The following is a 21663-nucleotide window of genomic DNA, read 5'->3' as shown; positions in this document are numbered from 1 at the left end:
TGTTCACTTTGCCATGCTGTCATTCTGTCCATTTTTAGCTGTGAATAGTTGAAATATTTCTTATTAATAAATCAACATAATTGATATGTTTATTCTCTTCTGTCCCAATTTTTTTTAGGAGTTTGAAGATAATTTTGATGATGAAATAGATTTTACGCCACCAGCAGAAGATACACCCTCTGTTCAGTCTCCTGCAGAAGTTTTTACACTTTCAGTTCCAAATATTTCTTTACCAGTTCCATCCCAGTTTCATCCTTCTTCAGGTAATATAAATGGTTAAATTGTTGTCCTGATGTCAGGATTCACTCATTGTGAATGAAATCTAAAGAACAAGAAAACTTTTATCATTAGTGGAAGCCCTACTAATCAATGAAAATCGGAGGTGATACTTATTTTATAATCTCTATTCTTTTTATCTTTTCTACCTCCCAAAGACTATTCTTTGCTTAATCTTCCTGCTGCCACTATTGCAGGATCAAAGGGGAGAACTTTTTTTTTTTTTTAGGAGAGTATGACTTCCATTCATAGAAGGAAAGAAGCTCACTTAAGGAGCTCTTACTATGTTCCAGACACCGTGCTAAATGCTGGGGTTACTTTCAGGGGGAGTGGGCTGCAGGAAAAATACCACTTGCCCTTGAGAAGCTTACATTCTAGTGAAGGAAGATAGTACAAAAAAGAAAACTAAAAGTTGGGTGTGGGAATGAAGGTGTCCAGTGGAGGGCATGGTTTTGAAGTTGAGAAGTCAGGAGCAGAGCTAAGAATGAATGTGGCTGACTGACCTAGGCCCCTCCACAAAATGGAGATCTGCCCTCCCCCCCTTTTTCTGTTAGCATGAATAGTTAAAGTATATGGCTAATCCTTTCTGTGTCGTGATATAAAAACATGGACAGTAGAATAAATTACAAATACAGTTACATATTAACCACTTGAACACATTAAAGCATAAAACATTTTCCTTTCTAGCTCATAAACTCAATTCCATCACCTAACCCCAGACTTTTTGGAGTCACTATTCAATTCAATAAATTCAATTTAGTAAACATTTATTAAATGTCTACTATACATGCCAGGCACTGTTAGCACTGGGGATACAAATACAAAAAAAGAAAGACAGCCCCTACCCTCAAGGAGCTTCTGGTCTAACGGAGGGTGACAGCACACAAAAGGATGTTGTAAAGTCAGAGTGGGGATGGGCACCAAGGGTATGCGGTACAGGGACATAATATTTCCTGGAGTTCAAACCAAGCAGAGTTGCTGATGGAAAGCACCTGGAGAGTTACCTAGAAAGTTCAGATCCTAGACCCTTGTGAGTTTAGTGCTTCTACCCTCTAATTCTTAGTAGCCCATATTACTTCTAGCTCCCAGGCCTAAGGTGCCCTCTTCCTTTTAATCTTCTAAAAAGTTAGCTCTTTTTTTGGGAAGGGGGGTGGGTCCTACTTCTTTAGTTTTAGGTCAGGACTCTTCTCCTAGTCTTCTGACCTGTCAATGCAGCCGGTATTTGGTAGGTTCTAGGTTCTACCCCTAGAAAATTTTTGATCAACCTTTCTTGTAATTATAGGCACTCAGTCCCTTACTGAATTTCTTAGAGCTGAATTGTTGTACATTGTATCTTGGGTTCTCTTCTCTCTGGATCAATGCAGCCTTCATTCTGTCCTTAATTCTTCCTTCTGTCACCTTACATCACCAGCCCAGAAACCACATCCCTTCAATAAGAGTCTCAGTATCCCTTTCCCTGGGAATCACATAGGTCAGATATTCTATTACTATGTTTAAAAACAAAACCCAGACATCTTTTTGTCTTGGAAAATCTCGGCGTTGTTTTTACTTGTAACAGTTAAAAAATAATTAACATCTTATAGTTAACATGTTATCACGTTGACTTTTGCCTCTGCTGCCAGGAAGTTAGATACTCTCTCACTATTGGTTTTTTGGCCTTTGTTTCTCTAGCACCTACCGTGATGCTGTGTATAGTAGATAATTAATTAATAAATATTCATTGAATTTGTTGAATTGGTATTGCACTTCAGTGCCCCATAGGAAGTGCATAGATTTGTCAGTAAGGTTGACATCTCACAGTAAACATTTGGGGATCTATTTGGTTGGATCCTACAGCTTTACTGTATGTTATAAATAGCTATAAGAACTGAGTGATTGTATGGGTAGAAGAGCATATCGCATTGCACCTTCTACTCCTTAGGTCTCAGCAACCCCTTGAGTGTAAATTGATGTAACAAATAGAAACAAAAAATCAATCTCCTTTTGTGATTGTGTAAGTTTACTATCTCGAATGTGTTACAGTACCCAGGCATTTGTATTAAATGTATAATGAATGGCATTTTGATGTACAAATCCCTTTGCATTGGTGGAGCCAGAAATATAACTCAGCTATTAAATTAAGTTGGTGTTAAAAGAGCTAATGCATAAAGTCGGAGAGCTACATCAAATCTGTGTTTAAGGGCAGCTAGGTAGCGCAATGGGCCTTGGAGTCAGGAGGACTTGAGTTCAAATTTGGACTCAAACACTTAGTAGTTGTGTGATCCTGGGCAAGTCCCAGTTACCTCCCCCCATCCCCCCAAATACACGTGTGTGTGTGTGTGTGTGTGTGTGTGTGTGTGTGTGTGTGTGTGTGTGTTTAGCTAAATATTACTGTAAAAAGTTTCTCTATATGTCAAAAACTATTTAGCAAACCACTGTGCTTGCTAGCTAAATCTCTTTTAGGTGTTAGATTTTTTTTTCTATTAAAATTCAAGAAAGGCATCATGATGTAGTGAATAGATAGTCAGCTGGGTTGAAGTCTCACCTCTGATACGCATTGGCTTTGTGACTGTAGGCAAATTACTTGACCTATCAGTGCCCTGGGCAGGTCAGTAAGAATACGATTTGAAAAAAAGGTATAGATCTTTATTGGTAGAGGGAGTTTTCTCTTTGGGAGATTCTTATGACAGTGAAGGCTCAGGCAGGTCTGTTCCAAAACAATACAAAGACAAATGCCTAAGGTTTAAATGGAGGCTTTGAAATTATAGGATGTGTTAACTTACTAGTGTTTATTTTGTGTTCTTTGCATAGAACTGCTCTTACCTTTCTCATTTTTGAGGTCCTTATGGTATTCAAGACCCTGAGCTTGGTGTTAGGGATACAGAGATGAAAAATGACAGTGTCACCTTCAAGAATACAGTTTTAGTTTAGTTTATGGTGACAGAAGCTAAATTGCAGAGGATTAAGGGTTGAGTTGGTAGTAACATGGTTGCAGTAGTTCAGATTACTTATTTGAGAAGTTTGGCAATTATAATATTTGAAATGAAATATCCTAACATTATCTGCCCATTTACCTAATTGTTGTACTTTAATAAATGCAACAAATATTCATTAACCATCTAATAAATATAAAACACTATGCTAAGTACTGAAGATGTGAAGACAAAAAGGAAACATCCTCTGCCCTTGGGAAGTTTATATTCTGCTACATTAGGAAAAACTTGAAACAATACGTAGTTTTTGTTATAGAATGTATACTTAAAACTCTGGTCATTGTCATTACTAGCCCTAACTCCATAGGACAAAACCCAAAGCATGCTTTCTGCCTCTTGACAGAGAGGTAATAGAGATGCAAAATGAAATAGACATTTTTAGATATGGCCAATATGTTGATCCATTTTGTTCTGCTAATTTGTTACTGAAGAAGGTTTTTGAAATTTATTTCAAATTTCAAATTGGAGGGTAGAAGGGGTCTTAGTTATAACAATGCAGAGAAAAAAAACAAGCATAAATAAGTTATTTTAAAAACTCATAGAAGAGAACAAGTGGAAGTTTAGAGGGAAATAAAGATAAGCATGACAGCTTCTGGAAATAAAGTGCTGAAAACTAAGTAAATAAAATAACAAATTGTACATAAGTAGATTCATATATAATATTCTTTATCATCTTTGTATATAGAAATATTCGTATTTATTGATGTTTGTCAGGTTCAGAAAAAAATTTTAATATATGCTTGATGACTTTGTTACTTAAATTCTGGTGACCTTTAAAAAAATTTTAATATAATGGGGGGGCTATTTTTCCCCCCTAACAGAAGGATTGAAGTCTCAAGTTGCACGCCAGAGTCTAAACTATATCCAAGAAATTGGAAATGGCTGGTTTGGAAAGGTAAAATTTAACTTCTAAAGCTTTAGTAGTGAAATTTTGGTTTTATGACTGACTGATCTATATTCTTTATCATGTAGAATTCCTATTGTATGTCATAATCTGTAATAATTGAAAATCAAATATCATAAAATCCTATGTGAATCAAATACTTTAATTCTTCATATTTTAAAAAAATATTTCCACAAATTATGTATTTATGTATGTTTCAAACAGTTTTCTAGTTGAACTTTTAGTACTGGAGAAATTATTCTTGTTCTCCATATTTCGTTTTCTGATAATTTTTACTTTTCAGAGCTCCTTCACCTCACTAGCTCCTGGTCTTATTTATCTTGTATTTTTGCCTTAAAGGTGTCCAGCGGGATTTTTAGGTTCAGCAGCCTTGTGATTAGGACACCAAAATGACCATGATTGATCGCTAGAGTATTATATTAGAATGGAATGGGGAGAAAGAAAAGAAGTCTTTATCTAAAATTCTTCCTCCAAGTTCCTTCAAACTTGGACCCTCTAGCTTTTTATAATTTTTTTAAAAGAACTGTCAATAGTTCTTAAAACCTTAGCGATATGGGTAACATCCTGTTGTAACAATAGTAGCTTGATTATTTAGCATGTTTGAGACTTAGAAGGAACTTTCCTCACAGTAGTCCTGTAAGGTTCGTAATATAAGTATTGTTGCCAGTTTACAGAAAAACAAATTCTGAGGGGTTAATGATTTCTCTATTAATACATGTATACTGAGTGTCAGAGGAGGATTCTAACCCTGGGCTCCTTATTCCCATTCCAACACTTTTTCCAGTATTCAGTATTGCTTCTCTCTTTGTAATGAATGCCATTATAAAGAAGCATTCTGTATAACAAAGCTTTTGATGCCTTTTTGTTTTTACATTATGGTCATTTTTGAGGAGTCTTCTTCCCTTCTCAGATTCATCCTTCTCTTATGACAAAAACATTTTCAGCAAAGATATCCAATAGTGTCCATGTATATGACATTGTATATAGAAGCTGGTCTTAGCGTTTCTCTTTCTTCCATGAATAGAGAGTTGTTTGTTTGTTTTTCTATTATCTGTTCTCCAGGACCTTCCCAGGTTTTTCAGCCACTCAAAGGTCTGCTTCCTTTTAGTGACTTTGTCATTGACTTTGCTGTAGTCATTGTGTATATCATACTTGTGTTTTTGCATTATAAAGTGAATGGCAGAGAGAGCACTAAGTTAGACTGAATTATGATTGAGATTTTTAGAATTTTTTGTTTTGTTTTGATCTTAACCATCTCAGTTATTTTTAAGATACTTTTACTTCTCACCTTTCCCTACCTCAGTTATCTCATCACATTTAAATTCCCAAGCCACCTACCAGAGTATAATAAAAGTTAAAAGATCAAGGAATTAAGAGGTAATATATACATGAAAGCATTTGTATTTTTACTACGGCTCTCTTTAGTTTCTCATTCTTTTCTATGTTATTATGAGATTAGCCATTGAGTAATAAATTTTTTGTCACAGCAATTCACGAAGACTGTCACCTAAGGTATAGAAAGTTTGCAGTCTGTTTTGGTGAGGCATGTGTCCACATTGTTCAAATCATGGACCCTTGAAGTAGAAATATTTTCTCGATAGTGAATGATATTGCTAGGTCATACAGCTCGGGTATGTGACTTCTAGCAATATACTCATTATAATAAAATTTTATTACAACAAAACCACTTCAAGCACCCTAGGAATTTCTTACTATTGTATGTTGCCTGAGGAGTTAATTTTTCCCAATCACAAAGAACCAAATACTGACATAATGTAATTCTTCTGACTCACTTTCATGCCAGTCTTTTATTTTTGCATGTTGGTGTCATTTTCTGGTTCTGCTTTCTGGATCAAGCAACATAAATGTAATCCCTCCTCTTGATAACAGTTTATCTAAAATGATATTTGATGGCATATCCCCTTTACATCTTCCCTAAATCTTCTCCATGGTAGTTTCTCCGGTAATTCATCGAATAGCTTATTTTCCAGTCCTTTCAATATTTTCTTGTCAATGTTCTTCCTAAATATGGTGCCCAAAAAGTAATCCAGATGTGATATTACAGAATATAGCAGGACTATAACCTACCCCCATTTTGGACGCTAAGCTTCTATTAATGCAGTCTAAAAATGACTTAGTTTTTTATTGGTTGCTTCACATCATTAACTCATATCAAACTTGCATGCAAACTAAAATGTTTTTACATGAATTTTTATCTATCTAGGCTCCTCCCATCTGCATTTCAATTTTTTTAAAAAAAATTTAAGCATAGAACTTCACATTTATCCTTTTTGAATTTCATCTTATAGTTGAGTCCATTCTATTAAAATCTTTCCATATCTCAGTTTTGTCATCCAGAATGTTGTGTTCCTTTTAGCTTGGTCTTCAGCAAATTTGATTAACATGCCATTTATGTAAGATTTTGTTAAATGTTGAACAGAATAGGGAAGAAGAAAAAATTCTTGTGACATTCCACTGGATGCCTTCCTCTAAACTATTATCATCTTACTACTTTTTGGATCTGGTTTTGGAGTTCTGAACATTTTACTCTGATAGAGTCCAATATCTTAGTCACAAGATTATCATGAGAGACTTTGTCAAATGCCTTGCTGAATTCTAGTTTAGTGTATCTGTGGCCTTCTTCTAGTTAACCTGTACAAGAGCTATGTCAAAAAGGGAAGTGTGGCTAATCCCCATTATTCTTGAAGACTACATCCTGGCTCATAGTTTTCAGTTGTCTTATCTTTTCCTTAATATTCCATTTTCCTCTAAAATAGGTTAAACGGCAACAGTAAAAAAGCCTTTTCTCCCTTAATATACTCATGCGTAGCTTGAAATCACAAAGATCAGCTTCCTTTTCTTTGTTGACATACTTTATTTACCACATTGATGGCAGTCTTTTTCCCCCCACATATCCTCATTTTTAATACTTTAAAAAATCAGAACTCAGTTCATTAGCAAAGTTATGTAGGTGTACATATTACCTACCCTTTTATTTACCTTCAAACATTGTTTGCTTATTTACAACCCTTTCTACTTACAAGACAGATTACTATTTTATTCAACCAGCAAGTGAAATAATTTTAAACTATTTAAAAAGAAAGCATTTTTCATCTTTGATCATTTTGATCTAAAGCCACACTAGCTGTTGACTTTAATTTATGTTATCACATCTACCTTAATTACTACATTCATTACTTTTGCCATTTTTCATATTTTACCTTGTGGGTTATTTTTTTTTTACCCAGATCTGTTTTTCTTAAATCACTTCTGTTAATCCTATATTTCCTTAATGTTTGGTAAAATTCAGTTAAGCTAGTTTTTTTATGCTTCTTTGTTTATAGTAATTTTAATTTGTGTTTTGTTACTCTAAAGAGGATATTCATTGTATAGTTTTAGGTACAAAATAAAGACATACTGTTTCTGGAATGTGATGATTATTTTAAAGTTAGAATATATATCTAAAGTTTTGCTATTTACTTGATCCCAGGAGATAAGTATTTTTATCCTTTTATGACTACTTTCCCCTTCTAAAACCCTAATCTGTTCTCTTATGACTACCTAGATTTAAGCCTGAGGTTGTTAAGGCCTATGTCATTAGAGAACAAGATCTAGCAGATCCTACCCAATTAGAAAGGTTTGGAGTATATTCTAGTGACTGTTAGGATCAGTCTAGCAAAATTTGGAGAGACACATAAACAATAGGTTGGGCAATGGATATTATCTTTTGGTCATAATAATGGTAATTTATAAAACGTAGAGGACGTAGGGGACCCAGACAAATTAAATCTCAGATCCTTTGCATTATTGAAACGTAACAAAAGAAACTAACATGAGCCTATCAAGGTAAAGTGGTTTTGACCAGTAAAATTTATAATAGCCTTGTAATGTGACCTGTTAACTGATAAGTTATGTTTTGCTTAATATAAAAGGTATTTATCTGCATGCATGTTAGAATAATTTGCTTCTTTCTGAAAGAAAGGAATTATCCAAGACTTTTCTGTAGTGGTGTAGAAAAAGAAAGGACTATTGTCTTCACATCTTACTCCCCGCCCCCCCCATACTTCAGTTGATTTTAATCAGGAAATGAGACTTCCTGTTCTAGTTTGATGGGATTTATATAAGGAACTCTTCTTTGTTTCCAGGTTCTGCTTGGAGAGATTTACACAGGCACTAGCGTAGCAAGAGTAGTAGTGAAGGAGTTAAAAGCCAGTGCAAGTGCAAAGGAGCAAGATAAATTTTTGAAAAATGGAGAGCCATACTAGTAAGTAAACTTTAAATTGTGCGATGATGTAATTCTGTTGAATGAAGTTTTTTGTTTTTTTAATATTGAAGACACTTTTCTTACCTTGTCTTTTTTTATATTAGTATGGTATCTTTTGTGGGAAATATTATTCAAAGAAATTTTAATACTCTATGGCAAAACATTGAAAGGATAAATTATTTGCCCTAAAAATAACTTAGTTATATTAAATATTGAATTATAATTCTAGAATTAAATTTGTTAATGTACCCCGGCACGATAATAAATGTTGGCTCAAAATTGAACCTTTCTATGTAAATTTGAATGACTGTCCTTAATAAAAATAACATTCAATGAAGTATAGAAATGTTCTCTACAGTGGGAATTATTTATTTATTAAGAAGTTATGTGTAAATTATAAGTCAGTTTCTCCTGATCAGAAGTAACATACTTATCTTGTCATTTTTAGTTTGCCATTTCTGTTTAAATTTGATTTAGAATGTTCTGGGGATAGGGAGTATAATGCTGGACTTAAAGGCAGGGAGTTGAGTGAAGACAATTGATATCCTGCCTCTCGCACCTGCTAGCCCTGTGATCACAGGCAAGTCACAGCCTTTATGAGGCCAAGCAACTCAGTAACACTGGCGCAGAAAGAGTTGGTGGTCTGTCTTGGTAGAGGGAATTCTCACATCTCAAATCACAGGTCCTTAACATAGTGGTATGTCATGATTGATTTACATTTGATTCGTTGCAAAAAAATTGGGGTAAAAGTTTGTGGAAGTTGTATTGGCATGCTTAGTGATGAAGACTGATTTGAAGTTTTATATTTTTCCAATATAGTATTCTTCAGCATCCAAATATTCTTCAGTGTGTTGGACGGTGTGTGGAAGCAATCCCATATCTTCTGGTGTTTGAGTTGTGTGATATGGTAAGTTTCAGGAGAGAATTTAAGTTCAGATTTTTAGACTTTATTTGAAAGGCATATGAAATAGTGAACATGGGGGCCAAATACCAGTTTCACCATAACTTCTTGCTCCAATTTCAGGTGCTTTGCTGCTAATTTATTAAAAAATTATAAATTAGCTTTTCTGGGAAGTGTTCATTTACATGTTCCTACTGGAGGAGGAATATCTTGTTAGCTCTTTTACTTCCTTCCTGGACTCTAGGCTTTGAGGTCAAAGAATAACTTAGGTACTTCGTGATGTAATAAACAACTTGATCTTCCACACATTGTGTAAGGCTACCAAAGAAATGGATGAACCCAAGTTCAAAAGCTCAGTTCAACTTTATGGATAACTGTGGCAATGTGGTATTATTAAGTATCTATTAACCCTAACTCTCCACAAGCAATTGTAGTCGCTCCTGTCCTGTCCTCTAGCTATGACTTATCCACTTCCTGTCATATAAACTTGTTTTTGCTGCGTATTTAATATACTATTAAGCAGCTCATTAAAGCTGAAAGGATCTAAAACTTCTTCCCTCCTACCTAATAGATTTGTTCAGTTAAACTCTTTTTTTTTTCCTTTTCATTCTCTTTGTCTCAGTTTTCAGTCAGATCCAGTAATTGGGACATTTAAATCCAACCTTTACAAAGGATGGATTTCCAACCTATTGGTGACTATTACTACTCATATACATAATTCTTAACATTAACCATTTCTGCAAATATTCAATTCTTGGACAGTACCCATCTTCTTAATTGTTTTTGTTTGACATGCTCCTCATTGAATTCCCATACACATTATGATTTGCAATGCTAAATCTATACCCATATTAAAATTTCTTATGTCCAAACCCCCCCCCCCCAAAAAAAAAAAAAAACTGGAAAAAAATTTCTTATATCCATCAGGTTCTGGTCCTCATCCAAACGCATCCTTGACACATGATTTAACATTCCATTGGAGTGCCTAGCAACTTGTACAACTCTGCTCTTCCTCTTAAATGTCACATAGGGTTAATTCATTCATAATTCTTGGTTTTATAAATACAAAAAAAATGAAGTAATGAGAGCTGTCTTCCTGCTTGTTACCTTGATCTTTGCCTACAAAACATGCCCATATTTTTAAAAAAATATATATTTTTACAAACCTTTATTATTTCTTCCTCCTACTACCCCTTCAGCTCCTTTGAACAAGAAAAGAAAAAGAAAACCTTCACAACACATACGCATAGTTCAATGAAGCAAATAGGGTTAATTCATTCATAATTCTCGGTTTTATAGATACAAAAAAAATGAAGTAATGAGAGCTGTCTTCCTGCTTGTTACCTTGATCTTTGCCTACAAAACATGCCCATATTTTAAAAAATATATATTTTTACAAACCTTTATTATTTCTTCCTCCTACTACCCCTTCAGCTCCTTTGAACAAGAAAAGAAAAAGAAAACCTTTATAACACATATGCATAGTTCAGTGAAGCAAATTCTCACATTAACCATGTCCAGAAATGTATGTCTCATGTGTTTTGAGTCCATCACCTCTGGTAGGAAGGGGGGGGGCCTGTTTCATCTTTGGTTCTCTGACTTCATAGTTTATTATTTTATTGATCGGAGTTCTAAAGTTTCTCAAAATTGTCTTTCTTTATAGTGTTGATTGTCATTGTATAAATTGTTCTCCTACTTCTGCTCACTTTATGCCACATCGATTCATAGAGGTCTTCCGAGTTTCTTCAGAAACTGTCCATTCTGTCATTTCTCGTGGTATAATAATATTCCATCATATATGATAATTTGTTTAGCCATTCTCAGTTTTGGGATACTACAAAAAGAACTGCTAAAAATATTTTTGTATATATAGGTACTTTTCATCTTTATTCGACCTCTTTGAAGCATTGTCCTGATAGTGGTATTGCTGGGTCAAAGGGTATGCACAGTTAGTGACTTTTGGGGCATGGTTCTAAATTACTTTCCAAAATGACTGGAACAATTCACAGCTCCACTGACCATGTGTGAAGGTGGCTCTTTTCCCACAGCCCCTCCAATTTTTATTTTCTCACTTGTCATCTTTGCTGATCTGAGTGTCAAGTAGAGCCTCAGAATTCCTTTAATTTGCATTTCTCTAATTATTAGTGATTTGGAGCACTTTTTCATATTGTTGTTGATAGTTTGCGATTTTCTCCTTTGAAAACTGCCTGTTCCTATCCTTTGACCACTTATCTGTTAGGAATTGGTCTCAGTCTTATACATTTGGACCAGTTCCCTATGTATCTTGGATTTTTATTCTAGAAAATATCCTCTCTTTGGACTTCTATCCTAGAAACTTTCTACGAAGATTTTTCCCAGTTACTTGTTTTCCTTCTAATTTTAACTATACTAGATTTGTTTGTGCAAAATCTTTTAAGTTTTTTGTAATCAAAATAGCTCACTTTATCTTTTATAATCCTCTCAATTGTTTGTTTAGTCATAAGCTGTTATCTTCTCCTTAGATCTTTGAGATAATTTCTTCCTTGCTCCTCAGATTTGTTGATGACGTCCCCTTTTATAAGAGACATCCAGATTGGCTTATGAATTTGATATACCTGTGTTTCACTAGTTGTCAAAGGGTTAAAGACCTACTGAAATTTGGATATCAGATGAACTTGAGAGTGGGGCCAGTTAAAGTAGGAAAAAAAAAATCTTTGTATCATATTTCTCTGATAAGGGATTGATATCTAAGATATATAAACAGTTGGTAATTATATATCAGACCAATAGCTATTCTCCAGTGGTCAAAAGATATGAACAAATAGTTCTCAAAAAAACTGCAGAGTATTCACAACTACATAAAAGAATGATCGAAATCACTGATAGTAAGAGGCAAATCAAACAGCCATGAGGTTTCACCTCACACCCTGCAAAAGGACAAAAATGACAAAGAATGACACCAGTCAGTGCTGGAAGGGTTGTGAAAGGATAAGACTGAGGAGCGTTGAAGTAGTACGACCATCCTGAAAAGCAGTTTAGAATTATGCAAATAAGGTGACTAAAACTCTCCATATACTCCAAATATTTATAGTAGCACTTTCTCTGATAGCTAAGAATTGTAGTCAGAGTAGATGCCCATCAACTGGAGAATGGATAAACAATTTGTAGCACATGAATATGATGGAATATTATGGTGCTGTAAGAAATTATGTGTATGTGTATGTAATACAGAGAAGCATGGTAGTTCTATGTGACTTGATGCAGAGTGAAGTAAGGAGAGCCAAAAACCAATTTATACAGTACAAATAGCAGTGTAAGTAGAAAGAACAACTACACACCAAAAAATCCAAAGTGGGTGTAACAAAATTATTAAGTGGGACTTGAATTAAGAGGTATGAGAAGACAGCTCCAATCTAACCCTTGGTGGAGGCGGGAGGTCCACAGGTGTCAACATTGCACATGTTTTAGACATTTTCAAAGTTGTATTGAGTTTTTTCTCCTCTCTAAAACAATGCCATTTGTTATATAAGATGGCTGTCAGGGAAGGGGAAGTGAAGAGACATTTGGGATAATTACAGTGAACCTTGTTTTTATAGAACCTTATTTTTAAAAAGAAGTAGGACCAATATTAGGTAAATAAAGCACATTTACTGTGCTTTAAAATTTGCAAAGCACTTTGTCCCCTTTTAACTTCACAATAACCCTGGGAGATAGATTCTATTATAATCCCCATTTTACAGATAAGGAAACTGAGACAGAGGTTGAGTCACCCAGCTAGTAATTGTCTGAGGGAAAATTTGAACTCAAGTCTTCTTAACTCCTGGTCCAGTACTCTATCCACTTGTACCACTTATCTACCTCAGTACTAGTAATTTTTATCACATAGTGCTTCTGCTTTCACATAGATTCCAATAATTAGACTTCATGAATATAGTACTAGAGTTGAAGTTTTTAGTTCTGAATTCAAAGCAAGTAGCTAATTTTTTCAGCATAGGGATTTTTTAAAATTTCAATTTAAAATGGAGAACATTGTAATTTATAGCCCTTTATGTGTGAAAAAGTTGTCTCTTTTTTTCTTGCTTGAGTATTAAAATTTAATAAGGATAATTGTAAAGTCTTATACTAGGTTTCAAAAAAAATCATCTTCAGAAATGCAAGATGAAAAAGACATGGCTAGATAAAAGTTGTCTGAAAAAAGGTTTTTTAGTATTCTGCAAGATCTCGGTTTGCATTAAGAAAGGTGTAGCATTTAGGCCTAAGTAGAGGATAGTCCCACTTTATTTTGCTGGTCACACATTTTTAGTATATTATGTTTAGTTCTGGATGCCACTGTTTATAGAAGGACATAAGCTACATGGTTAAAGGAAGGTGGGGGTGGTGAGGGGCAACCAGGATGGTAAACAGCCTTGAAGTCGTGCCATATGAAACTCGTTTTAGAGAATTGGGCAGGATTAATCAGAAAAACAGACCATTTAGATTTGTTAGCTATCTTCAGAAATTTGAAAGATTGTCATTTGGAATCATTCAACATGTAGTTACTACACTAAGCACCAAGGATATAAAGACAAAACTGGAAAAAATCCCTGAACTTAAGGAATTTAGATTCTTTTGGAAAGACAACATGTATATGTGGAAGAGGGATTAGATTTATTCTGCCTTGCCCCGTAGTTCAGAAGTAAGATCAATAAATAGGAGTTATAAAGAGGCAGATTTAGATTTATAGTAAGCTCTGACAATTAGTGGTTTATCTCATGAGTTTGTTGGTTGCCACTCACGAGAGATGTTCAAATGCAGGATGACAATTTGCTGATTATATGTTAAGCTTTGTCCAGATGATTTCTGAGATTTTTCAGCCCTGAGATTCCATGATTCTTCAGTTTATGTTAAGTTTAAAGGTATCAAAACATTTCATGCATCATCTTTCAAAGAAAGAAAAAATTAAGCAGTTGAATTTTTAATGATAAATTTGGTAGCCAAAATATTCAGATTCTTAGAATTGCTTAAAATTCTCTTTATTTGAATAGAAAATGTGAAAAATTGTTATTTTTAGAATTGAAATAGTAGTAAATTGAAAACCATAGTAGTAAATACTAGCTTAAATTAGGTAGGGTCTGATTCTTTTCATAGTTCAGCTTTTCTGTGTATAAAAATTTCCTTTGACTAAGGCATGGAAGAGTGAACACAAAAGGAGGTACTCATCTGCAACACTATGATTTGCCACCCCTCTTCCAAACTTCCCTATTTCTGTCATGAATTCTACCACCTTTCCAGTTACTTAGGTTTACAACTTTAGTGTCATTTTCAACTGTGACCTCTTCCTCACCCCACGTATCTAGCCAGTTTTTAATTCTTACTATTTCTAGCTCCATAGCATCTCTCATGTCCATCCTCTTCTCCCCATTTATAGAGCCCTTACCCTGGTTCAAGCCCTCATCATCTCTCTTGCCTGGACTCTTTCAATAGCCTCCTAATTGGTCTTCCTTCTTCTCCATTCTCCAATTTATCCTCCACATGTCTGCCAAAGGTCTTACCATGTCACTCCTCTATTCATTAAATTAACTGGTTCTGTATTACCTCTAGAATTAAATATAAACTCTTGTTTGACCTTCAAAACCTTTTTACATCATAGCCCCATCTGACTTTCCCTACTTTATTCTTCCTTATGGATATTACAGTCCAGCCAAACTGGCTGTCTTGCCATTCCTCACACAAGCCATTCTTTCTCCCATCTCCATTCCTTTTCACTGGCTATCCCCCATGCAGTCTTTCCATACCTCTGCATCTTTGAATCTTTAGCTTCCTTTAACTCTTAACTCAAACACCACCTTCAATGTGAAAACTGTCCTGACCCCTTCAGCTGCTATAGCCTTCCCCACACATATTGTATGTACATGTGTATGTACATGTGCTAGATTAGTAAGCTCCTCAAGGGCAGACATTTTAACTTTTGTTGTTAGATCCCCATTGCCTCAGCACCATGCCTGTGAAGTATTTAGTAGATACTTAATAAATGCTTGTTAATTGATAGTTTCATTTAAATTTCCTGATGGAGTTTTAAATGGTTTAATATCAGTCATGAAGATAGTGCATTCCAAAGAAAAGTGATTTGATGAACATAATTTGTTCAAGATTCTTCCTACTGCTTTAAAGAAGTGATACTCTGAGTTGCGTGATACTCTGGAGTCATATTTGAGATAATTACTAAACAAAAGTCACATGACTGTTGTGTTACATATTCTAATTTGAAAGATTTAGAAAAGCCAAAGACTATATTAGAAGGCATTTACATGCCTTTAGTAACTTGGTATGAAGAGAACTGTTCAAAGTAAATTTAATAATTTTTGATAAGGCTTTCATTTTATTGGGAGATCATTTAATGTAAGGGCAATTCATTTGATAAAAATAAGATGTCTCAAATCTTGCCCTTTAGGCCATCCTAACACATACTCTGCATTTAGCAACCATATTTTTTTAAATGTTGGTTGCCTTTCCTACCTCCCCTTCTTTGCCTGCCCACACAGTAGTTTAAGCAGACTTTCGTGTAGCCAAGCAACATGTGTTTACTTCTTTAACAACTATCATAGATATGTATATAAATCTGTCTATATAAAACTATCAAAATTATGATCTATAAACTCTCAAAATCCCCAAAGCACTAGATTCCTTCTTCCTTTTTTCATTACTATTAAACAATATACTAGATACCACAATAATAATAATATTACATATAGCACACATAGTGCCAGAGTGAAAATGCAAATGCAAAATTTCATTTGATCCTCATAACATCTCTGAAATGGGTAGTACAAATACTACTTCTGATTTACAGTAAACAGGCTCAAAAAGATCAAGTATGTCTTGCCTTCAAACTGTTATTTGTGGATCCGGGAATAAAATCAATGTCTTCTGGCTTCTTGAAGTATGTTTGTATGTATAGACTAATTAAGCTTGTTTTCTAAATTTATACAAACCCTGCTATAGAGTTTTGCTTTCATTTTTACTCATTTCTCATTATTTCATGCATTGAGCACTCTTTAGCTGAAATAGGATCAATCAACAAACATGTATTAGGCACGTACTATGTTTTAGACCCTGTGCTAAGGAAACAAGGACAAAATGGAATTGTCCCTGCTTTCAAGGAACTCACATTCTTTCAGGGAAGATAACTTGTACACATAAGCATATACAAAATGAATAGGAAGGTAGTTTGGTTTGGGGATGAGGAGAGAAAATTAATAGCTAGGGAGATCAGGAAGCTTTTACTGGTGATGTTTGTGCCAAGTGTGGAGGAAGAAAAATAGGAGGAATTCTAAGAGGGGGAAGTGAGGAGGGATTGCATTCTAGGTAAATGCGACAGTCATATATACAGGATGTGTGTCATGTATGAGGAACAGCAGGAAGTCCAATTTGACTCGAGTAGTTAGTAAAGGCTAGAAATGTAGGTTGAAACCAGGTTGTAAAGGCCTGTAAATGGCCCTCTTCACCAATCCATGACTCTCAAATTAATTCTTGCTAGCCCATCTTCCTTCCAACTCCCAGCCTAGGCTGTTGCATCTTACTCTTTTTTTTAAAAAATTCTCTTCATAGTATTATAGGATTTGGAGCTGATGGCCACTTTAGAGCTCATCTAGTTCAAGCCTTCATTTTATGATAAGGAAATTGAAGCATAGAGAAATTAAGTGATTCCCCTGAGGACACAAAGGTAGTAACAAATATCAGAACTAGGAGGATATAGTCCTTCCCTCAAGCAGGGAAGGAAGGACTTCTAATGGGGAGACAATGTGTAAACAGCTATAATCATACAAGATATAATCAGAGTAAATGGTTGGGGGTGGATAGGAAAGACCCTTTGCAGAAAGTAGGATTTAAGCTGAGGCTTGAAGGAAGCTAGGGAAACCAGAAGGTGAAAGTGAGGAGGGAAAGTATTTTAGGCATGAGGGACAGCCAGTGAAAAGGATATAGAGTGTCAAATGCAAAGAATAGGAAGAAGGCCAGTGTAGCTAGATTTTAAAGTACATGGTGGGGATTAAGGTATAAGAAGACCGGAAAGGTGGGAAGGGCTTTAAACACTAGAGGATTTTACATTTGATCCTGCATGTAATAGGGAAACACTGGAGTTCGTTGAGTAGGGAAGTGCCATATCAGACCTCGAATTAAGAAAATATCTGGGATGTAAGTGGAGGATAGATAAGAGCAGTGAGAGACATGAGGTGATAAGAATCTCTACACAGTGGCAGCTGTGTGAGTGGAGAGAGGGGTATATTTATGAGAGATGATGTGAAGGTTCAGAAAGCTCTCCTGGCTAATGTAGCCAGTGTCTGGTAGGTTCTATCCCTACAAAAATCTTTGAATAGTTTCTTCTGGTTTATGGACATTTAGCCTCTTCTTTTTTAAGTTCTCTGAGCTGAGCTACATCTTTCTATAAAAACATCTTGTATCATATTCCCATCATTTGTATTTCTGTTTGCCGTTTGCTTTTTACTTTTTATTTTTCTTTCTCTTTTGAGGTAAGCTTTCTTAAACTAGCCTTTCTTTGATGAAATAACTCATTCGTACATCCTCTGACTCTTCTGCAACCATAAGTCCATTGTAAAAAAAAAAAAAACAAACCCTAATTTTTCTCAACAAAAAATTTCATATAAGTATTCCCTTAGAATATTTAAAGTATTTATGATCTCACATCTGTTTTATGTTTATATGTGTGTATATGCACGCGCACACACGCACGCACACCCTTCTTCCTTATATCAGATTGCTATTTAGTCTGCCATTCTAAAAGAGAGACACATTTCACCATAAGTAATATTTTTTTAAAAACTACTTGATTTTATTTCAGAAGGTGTAGTAATATAGTACATTAGGTGGGGATATGTACATTCTGAATTACTTTATGAATGTTACTTTACCTATACTGTACATTTGGAATTATAATTAAAACAAATTTACTAGGTGAAAAAAAATGACATTCATTTGTTTAATAATTATGAAACCTTCATTTTCACCCATTCTTTTTCCTATTCAGTTTTTAGATTGAAAATACTTAGTTCAGTATAGCCCACTATAAAAATTAAAAGTCTCTCAGAACAATTTCCATTCATTTCTCTAGAATTTTGAATAATGCTTTTTCAGTATATGTCAAATGAGTCATAGAAGTTAGCTTGAAGAAACCTAAAGTAACATGTTGCAGCCCCTAAATGACATCTTAATATAGTTGCTTGCTGCCCTCTACAGTCAGGTACGGAAAATGGCAGGTTTGCGATTTCTCTGGGGTATTTGATTTTCATCTAGAATGTATACCATTATATGCCCATTTTATTTGATGTTTGTTAAGTTCAGTATAAAAATAAATGTTTTCAAAGTAGAATATGCCATTCTAAAGCCTTTCTAGACCCCCCCCCTTTTTTTTTCAGCCAAGGAAAAAGACAAAGTTTATTAGGGACTCACCATAATGGGTTGTCTTAAGAAGTCCCACCCTTTGTGACACCTGTTTTCACAAGTGGGCCAGATTCAGTATAAACTGAGCCCCCTTTTTTAATGGAACAATACAATTGTGGACAATAGGTATTATATGGAGAGAGTTAACATTATTTCATTTAAATGATAATGAAAATTTATAACTGGATGACCTCAGTCTTTTCCAGGTGCTAAAAATCTGAATAAAGACTGGCAGTTCTGTAATTGAACAAACCAATTGCTATAATGTGGAATCTATTGAAACCAAATATTTTATGTTGAACTTACCTTTTGAATGCTTTTAAATATAGAATTGTTTCTTTCTGGATCCCATTGGTTACAAAATAATTGTGAGCAATCAACCAAATTTATCATTATAGATTTAAATACCAGCAGTGTTCTAATAACTGGCATATAGAATCGTCCCTGTTTCCTGCTCAAATGTTGAATGTTTTAACTTGACAGAATACCATGGGGAAAAATTATAGAAATATTAAAACAGAAGCCTGACATGGTTTATTAGTCATTTTTCTTCCTGTTAAGGATTGCTATTACCATCTTAACATAGTTATATAAGTTTAACAAACCTTTACCTTAATATTTTGGGTTTTAGTGACATATGAAGGAAGAGGGACATTTCAAAAAAATAGTATGTGGACATGAATATCCTCTAATGACATTTTTAAATGACTGCTGCCACCTTGCCATTTCTCCTCCCACCTTTGTAGAAGAAGGCACTTGTGAAAAAATATAAACTGTTTGGCAAAAGCTATTATTTATTTTGAGAAATATTCAAATATGATGGAACACAAATCATCATGCACATAGGTTTGTATTTAGCCTCTTTCCTTGAGAGAGATGATAAGATACCCTTATAGTTAAGGGACTTGGGTAATAGATTGGATTTTAATATTCCATTGGAAATGTAGATGCACACCTTTTATTTCTTGTGTAGCTTCTGAATAGATTGCTTTAAGTGTCCTCCTTAAACTGTAACCCTGTGGTCATTTGCTTGAATTTGTTTGAATTAATTTAATTTGTATTAATCAACATTTGTTGATTTCTGCTTTGTGTAATGTGTATGATGGCGGGTTTTTTTTTTTAATTTTGTTACTGCCCTTGAGGATATTACTTATTTAAGAAGATAGAGAAAAAATCACAAAAGTGATAAAAGAGAATTTTGAAAGACAGATAAAATAATATAAATTTAGTGTACAATATATACCTAATTCCTGAGAGAGTGGGATATTTAAGGCTTGCTTTCCTTGTGAACAAAAATATTGTTTGGCTTAAAAATTATTTTCAATGAAACAGCATGATAATTTAGCAGTCTTTACTAAGAGCTGTAATATATTAGAGTTCTTCAGAGCTTAAGTAAAATTTTACAAGAAAAACTTCCATGCCTTTTAGTTAGCATTACCTTTTTCCTTTGATTTTATGCCTCTCTCTTTTTAAGGTAAAATTGAAACAAAGGTACTTTCAGATTTCTTTCCCAATGAGAAGCTGAGAATATGGTTGCCTTCATTTTTAATATGCGTGTTTGTTAGATCTAATTATAAATCTTATTTAATCTAATTATAAAAAGCTTAAATTTTGAATCTAATCAAAGTTCAGTAAAAGTTTAAATGTGGGTTCAAAGTCATTATCAAAGCATTGTGATAAATTCCTTTTTTCTTTTAGGTAGTATATTTTGGACCTCCCTGATCACCACTTGTCCTTATATTATTTAACTGAACTTGCAAAAGCAGTCCCAGTGAATTTAGAAAATTATGTGGTATCAACATGGGGATGACTTAGTGTCTCAAACTTTAAAATTTAGGTAGTTTTAAGGGTATGCAAAGCTAAATTTTAGCATCTTGTTTATACCTTTTTTATTAGAATTATTAACTTAGTGAATTTTTTAATTCTTGGGGACAGGTAGTTAAATGAAAATACTTGTCAAAAAATCATGCCACTTCAAGAGAGGCTAGGCTTTTTCATCACATAGCAGGTGGCCGGGTGACCTTTTGGAACACCTGAATAAATTACTATTGATTCTACCTCATTCTTTCCCCTTTCTTCCCCAGGGTGACAGAGTGGCAAGAACAGTGGGTTGGAATCAAAGGACCTGGGTTTGAATCACAGTCCTACTTACCCCTTTGTGACCTAGACCAAGTTATCTTGCCTCTCTAAGCTACATTTTTCTCATGTGTAAAATGAAGGGGGTTGAACTGGATAATCTATAAAGTCTTTTCCAAGTCTTGATCCTGTGATCTTATCAGTTCGCTCATTCTGGCTATTATTATTGTTACAGACCTTCCAGTTTTAGTATATGGTGTTTTGGTTCTCTAAAAATGCGTAGCTGTTACTCTTGACAACACCTTGAGGGAAATACTATGACATCGTTTCTTTTGTTCTCTCTTTTCACATGTTAGTCTATATGTGTTATAATCTAGTGCCTTGAAAATACATATTCCGTCATTCAAAGAAAATCACTATACGTCTATACTCTGTGATCCCAATATTACATTGCCAGGCCTATACTCCTGAGAAGGTCAATGGTTTTGTTTTTATTTTTTTAAAGGTCCCAGATACTTACCAGCTGCGTGGCTCTAGGCAAGTTATTTAACTTGGCTGTGTCTCAATTTCCTTATCTATAAAATGAGGTTAATAATAGCACTTTTCTCATAGGATTGTTGTGAGGATCAACTAAGTTTACATAAGTTAAGCAGTTTGCACACCTTACAGCATTATATATTGTTGTTATTTTATACCAAAATGTTTATAGTACTTTTTGTAGTAGCAAAGAACTGGAAATAAAGTAGATAGATTGAGGAATTGCTAAACAAGTTGAGGAAAATGAATGTAATAGAATGTTATTGTGCTGTAAGAAACAGTGAATATAATGAATATACAGAAGCATGAGAAGACTTAT

General features: G+C 34.4%; 1 protein-coding gene across 1 annotated transcript in view; it reads left to right on the top strand.

Annotated features, from left to right (window-relative positions):
* The window catches only part of LMTK2 (lemur tyrosine kinase 2), a 110349-nt gene that overhangs the window by 50606 nt on the left and 38080 nt on the right, over nucleotides 1-21663 (top strand). Inside the window, exons 4-7 of the mRNA XM_036741409.1 lie at nucleotides 119-263; nucleotides 4070-4143; nucleotides 8298-8416; nucleotides 9236-9323. Coding sequence (XP_036597304.1) covers nucleotides 119-263; nucleotides 4070-4143; nucleotides 8298-8416; nucleotides 9236-9323 — 426 coding nt within the window. The remainder of the gene's footprint in view (nucleotides 1-118; nucleotides 264-4069; nucleotides 4144-8297; nucleotides 8417-9235; nucleotides 9324-21663) is intronic.

Source organism: Trichosurus vulpecula, chromosome 1 (assembly GCF_011100635.1).
Source record: "Trichosurus vulpecula isolate mTriVul1 chromosome 1, mTriVul1.pri, whole genome shotgun sequence".
In the NCBI taxonomy this organism is placed as follows: Eukaryota; Metazoa; Chordata; class Mammalia; order Diprotodontia; family Phalangeridae; genus Trichosurus; species Trichosurus vulpecula.
This window is presented reverse-complemented; position numbering and strand designations above follow the sequence as displayed.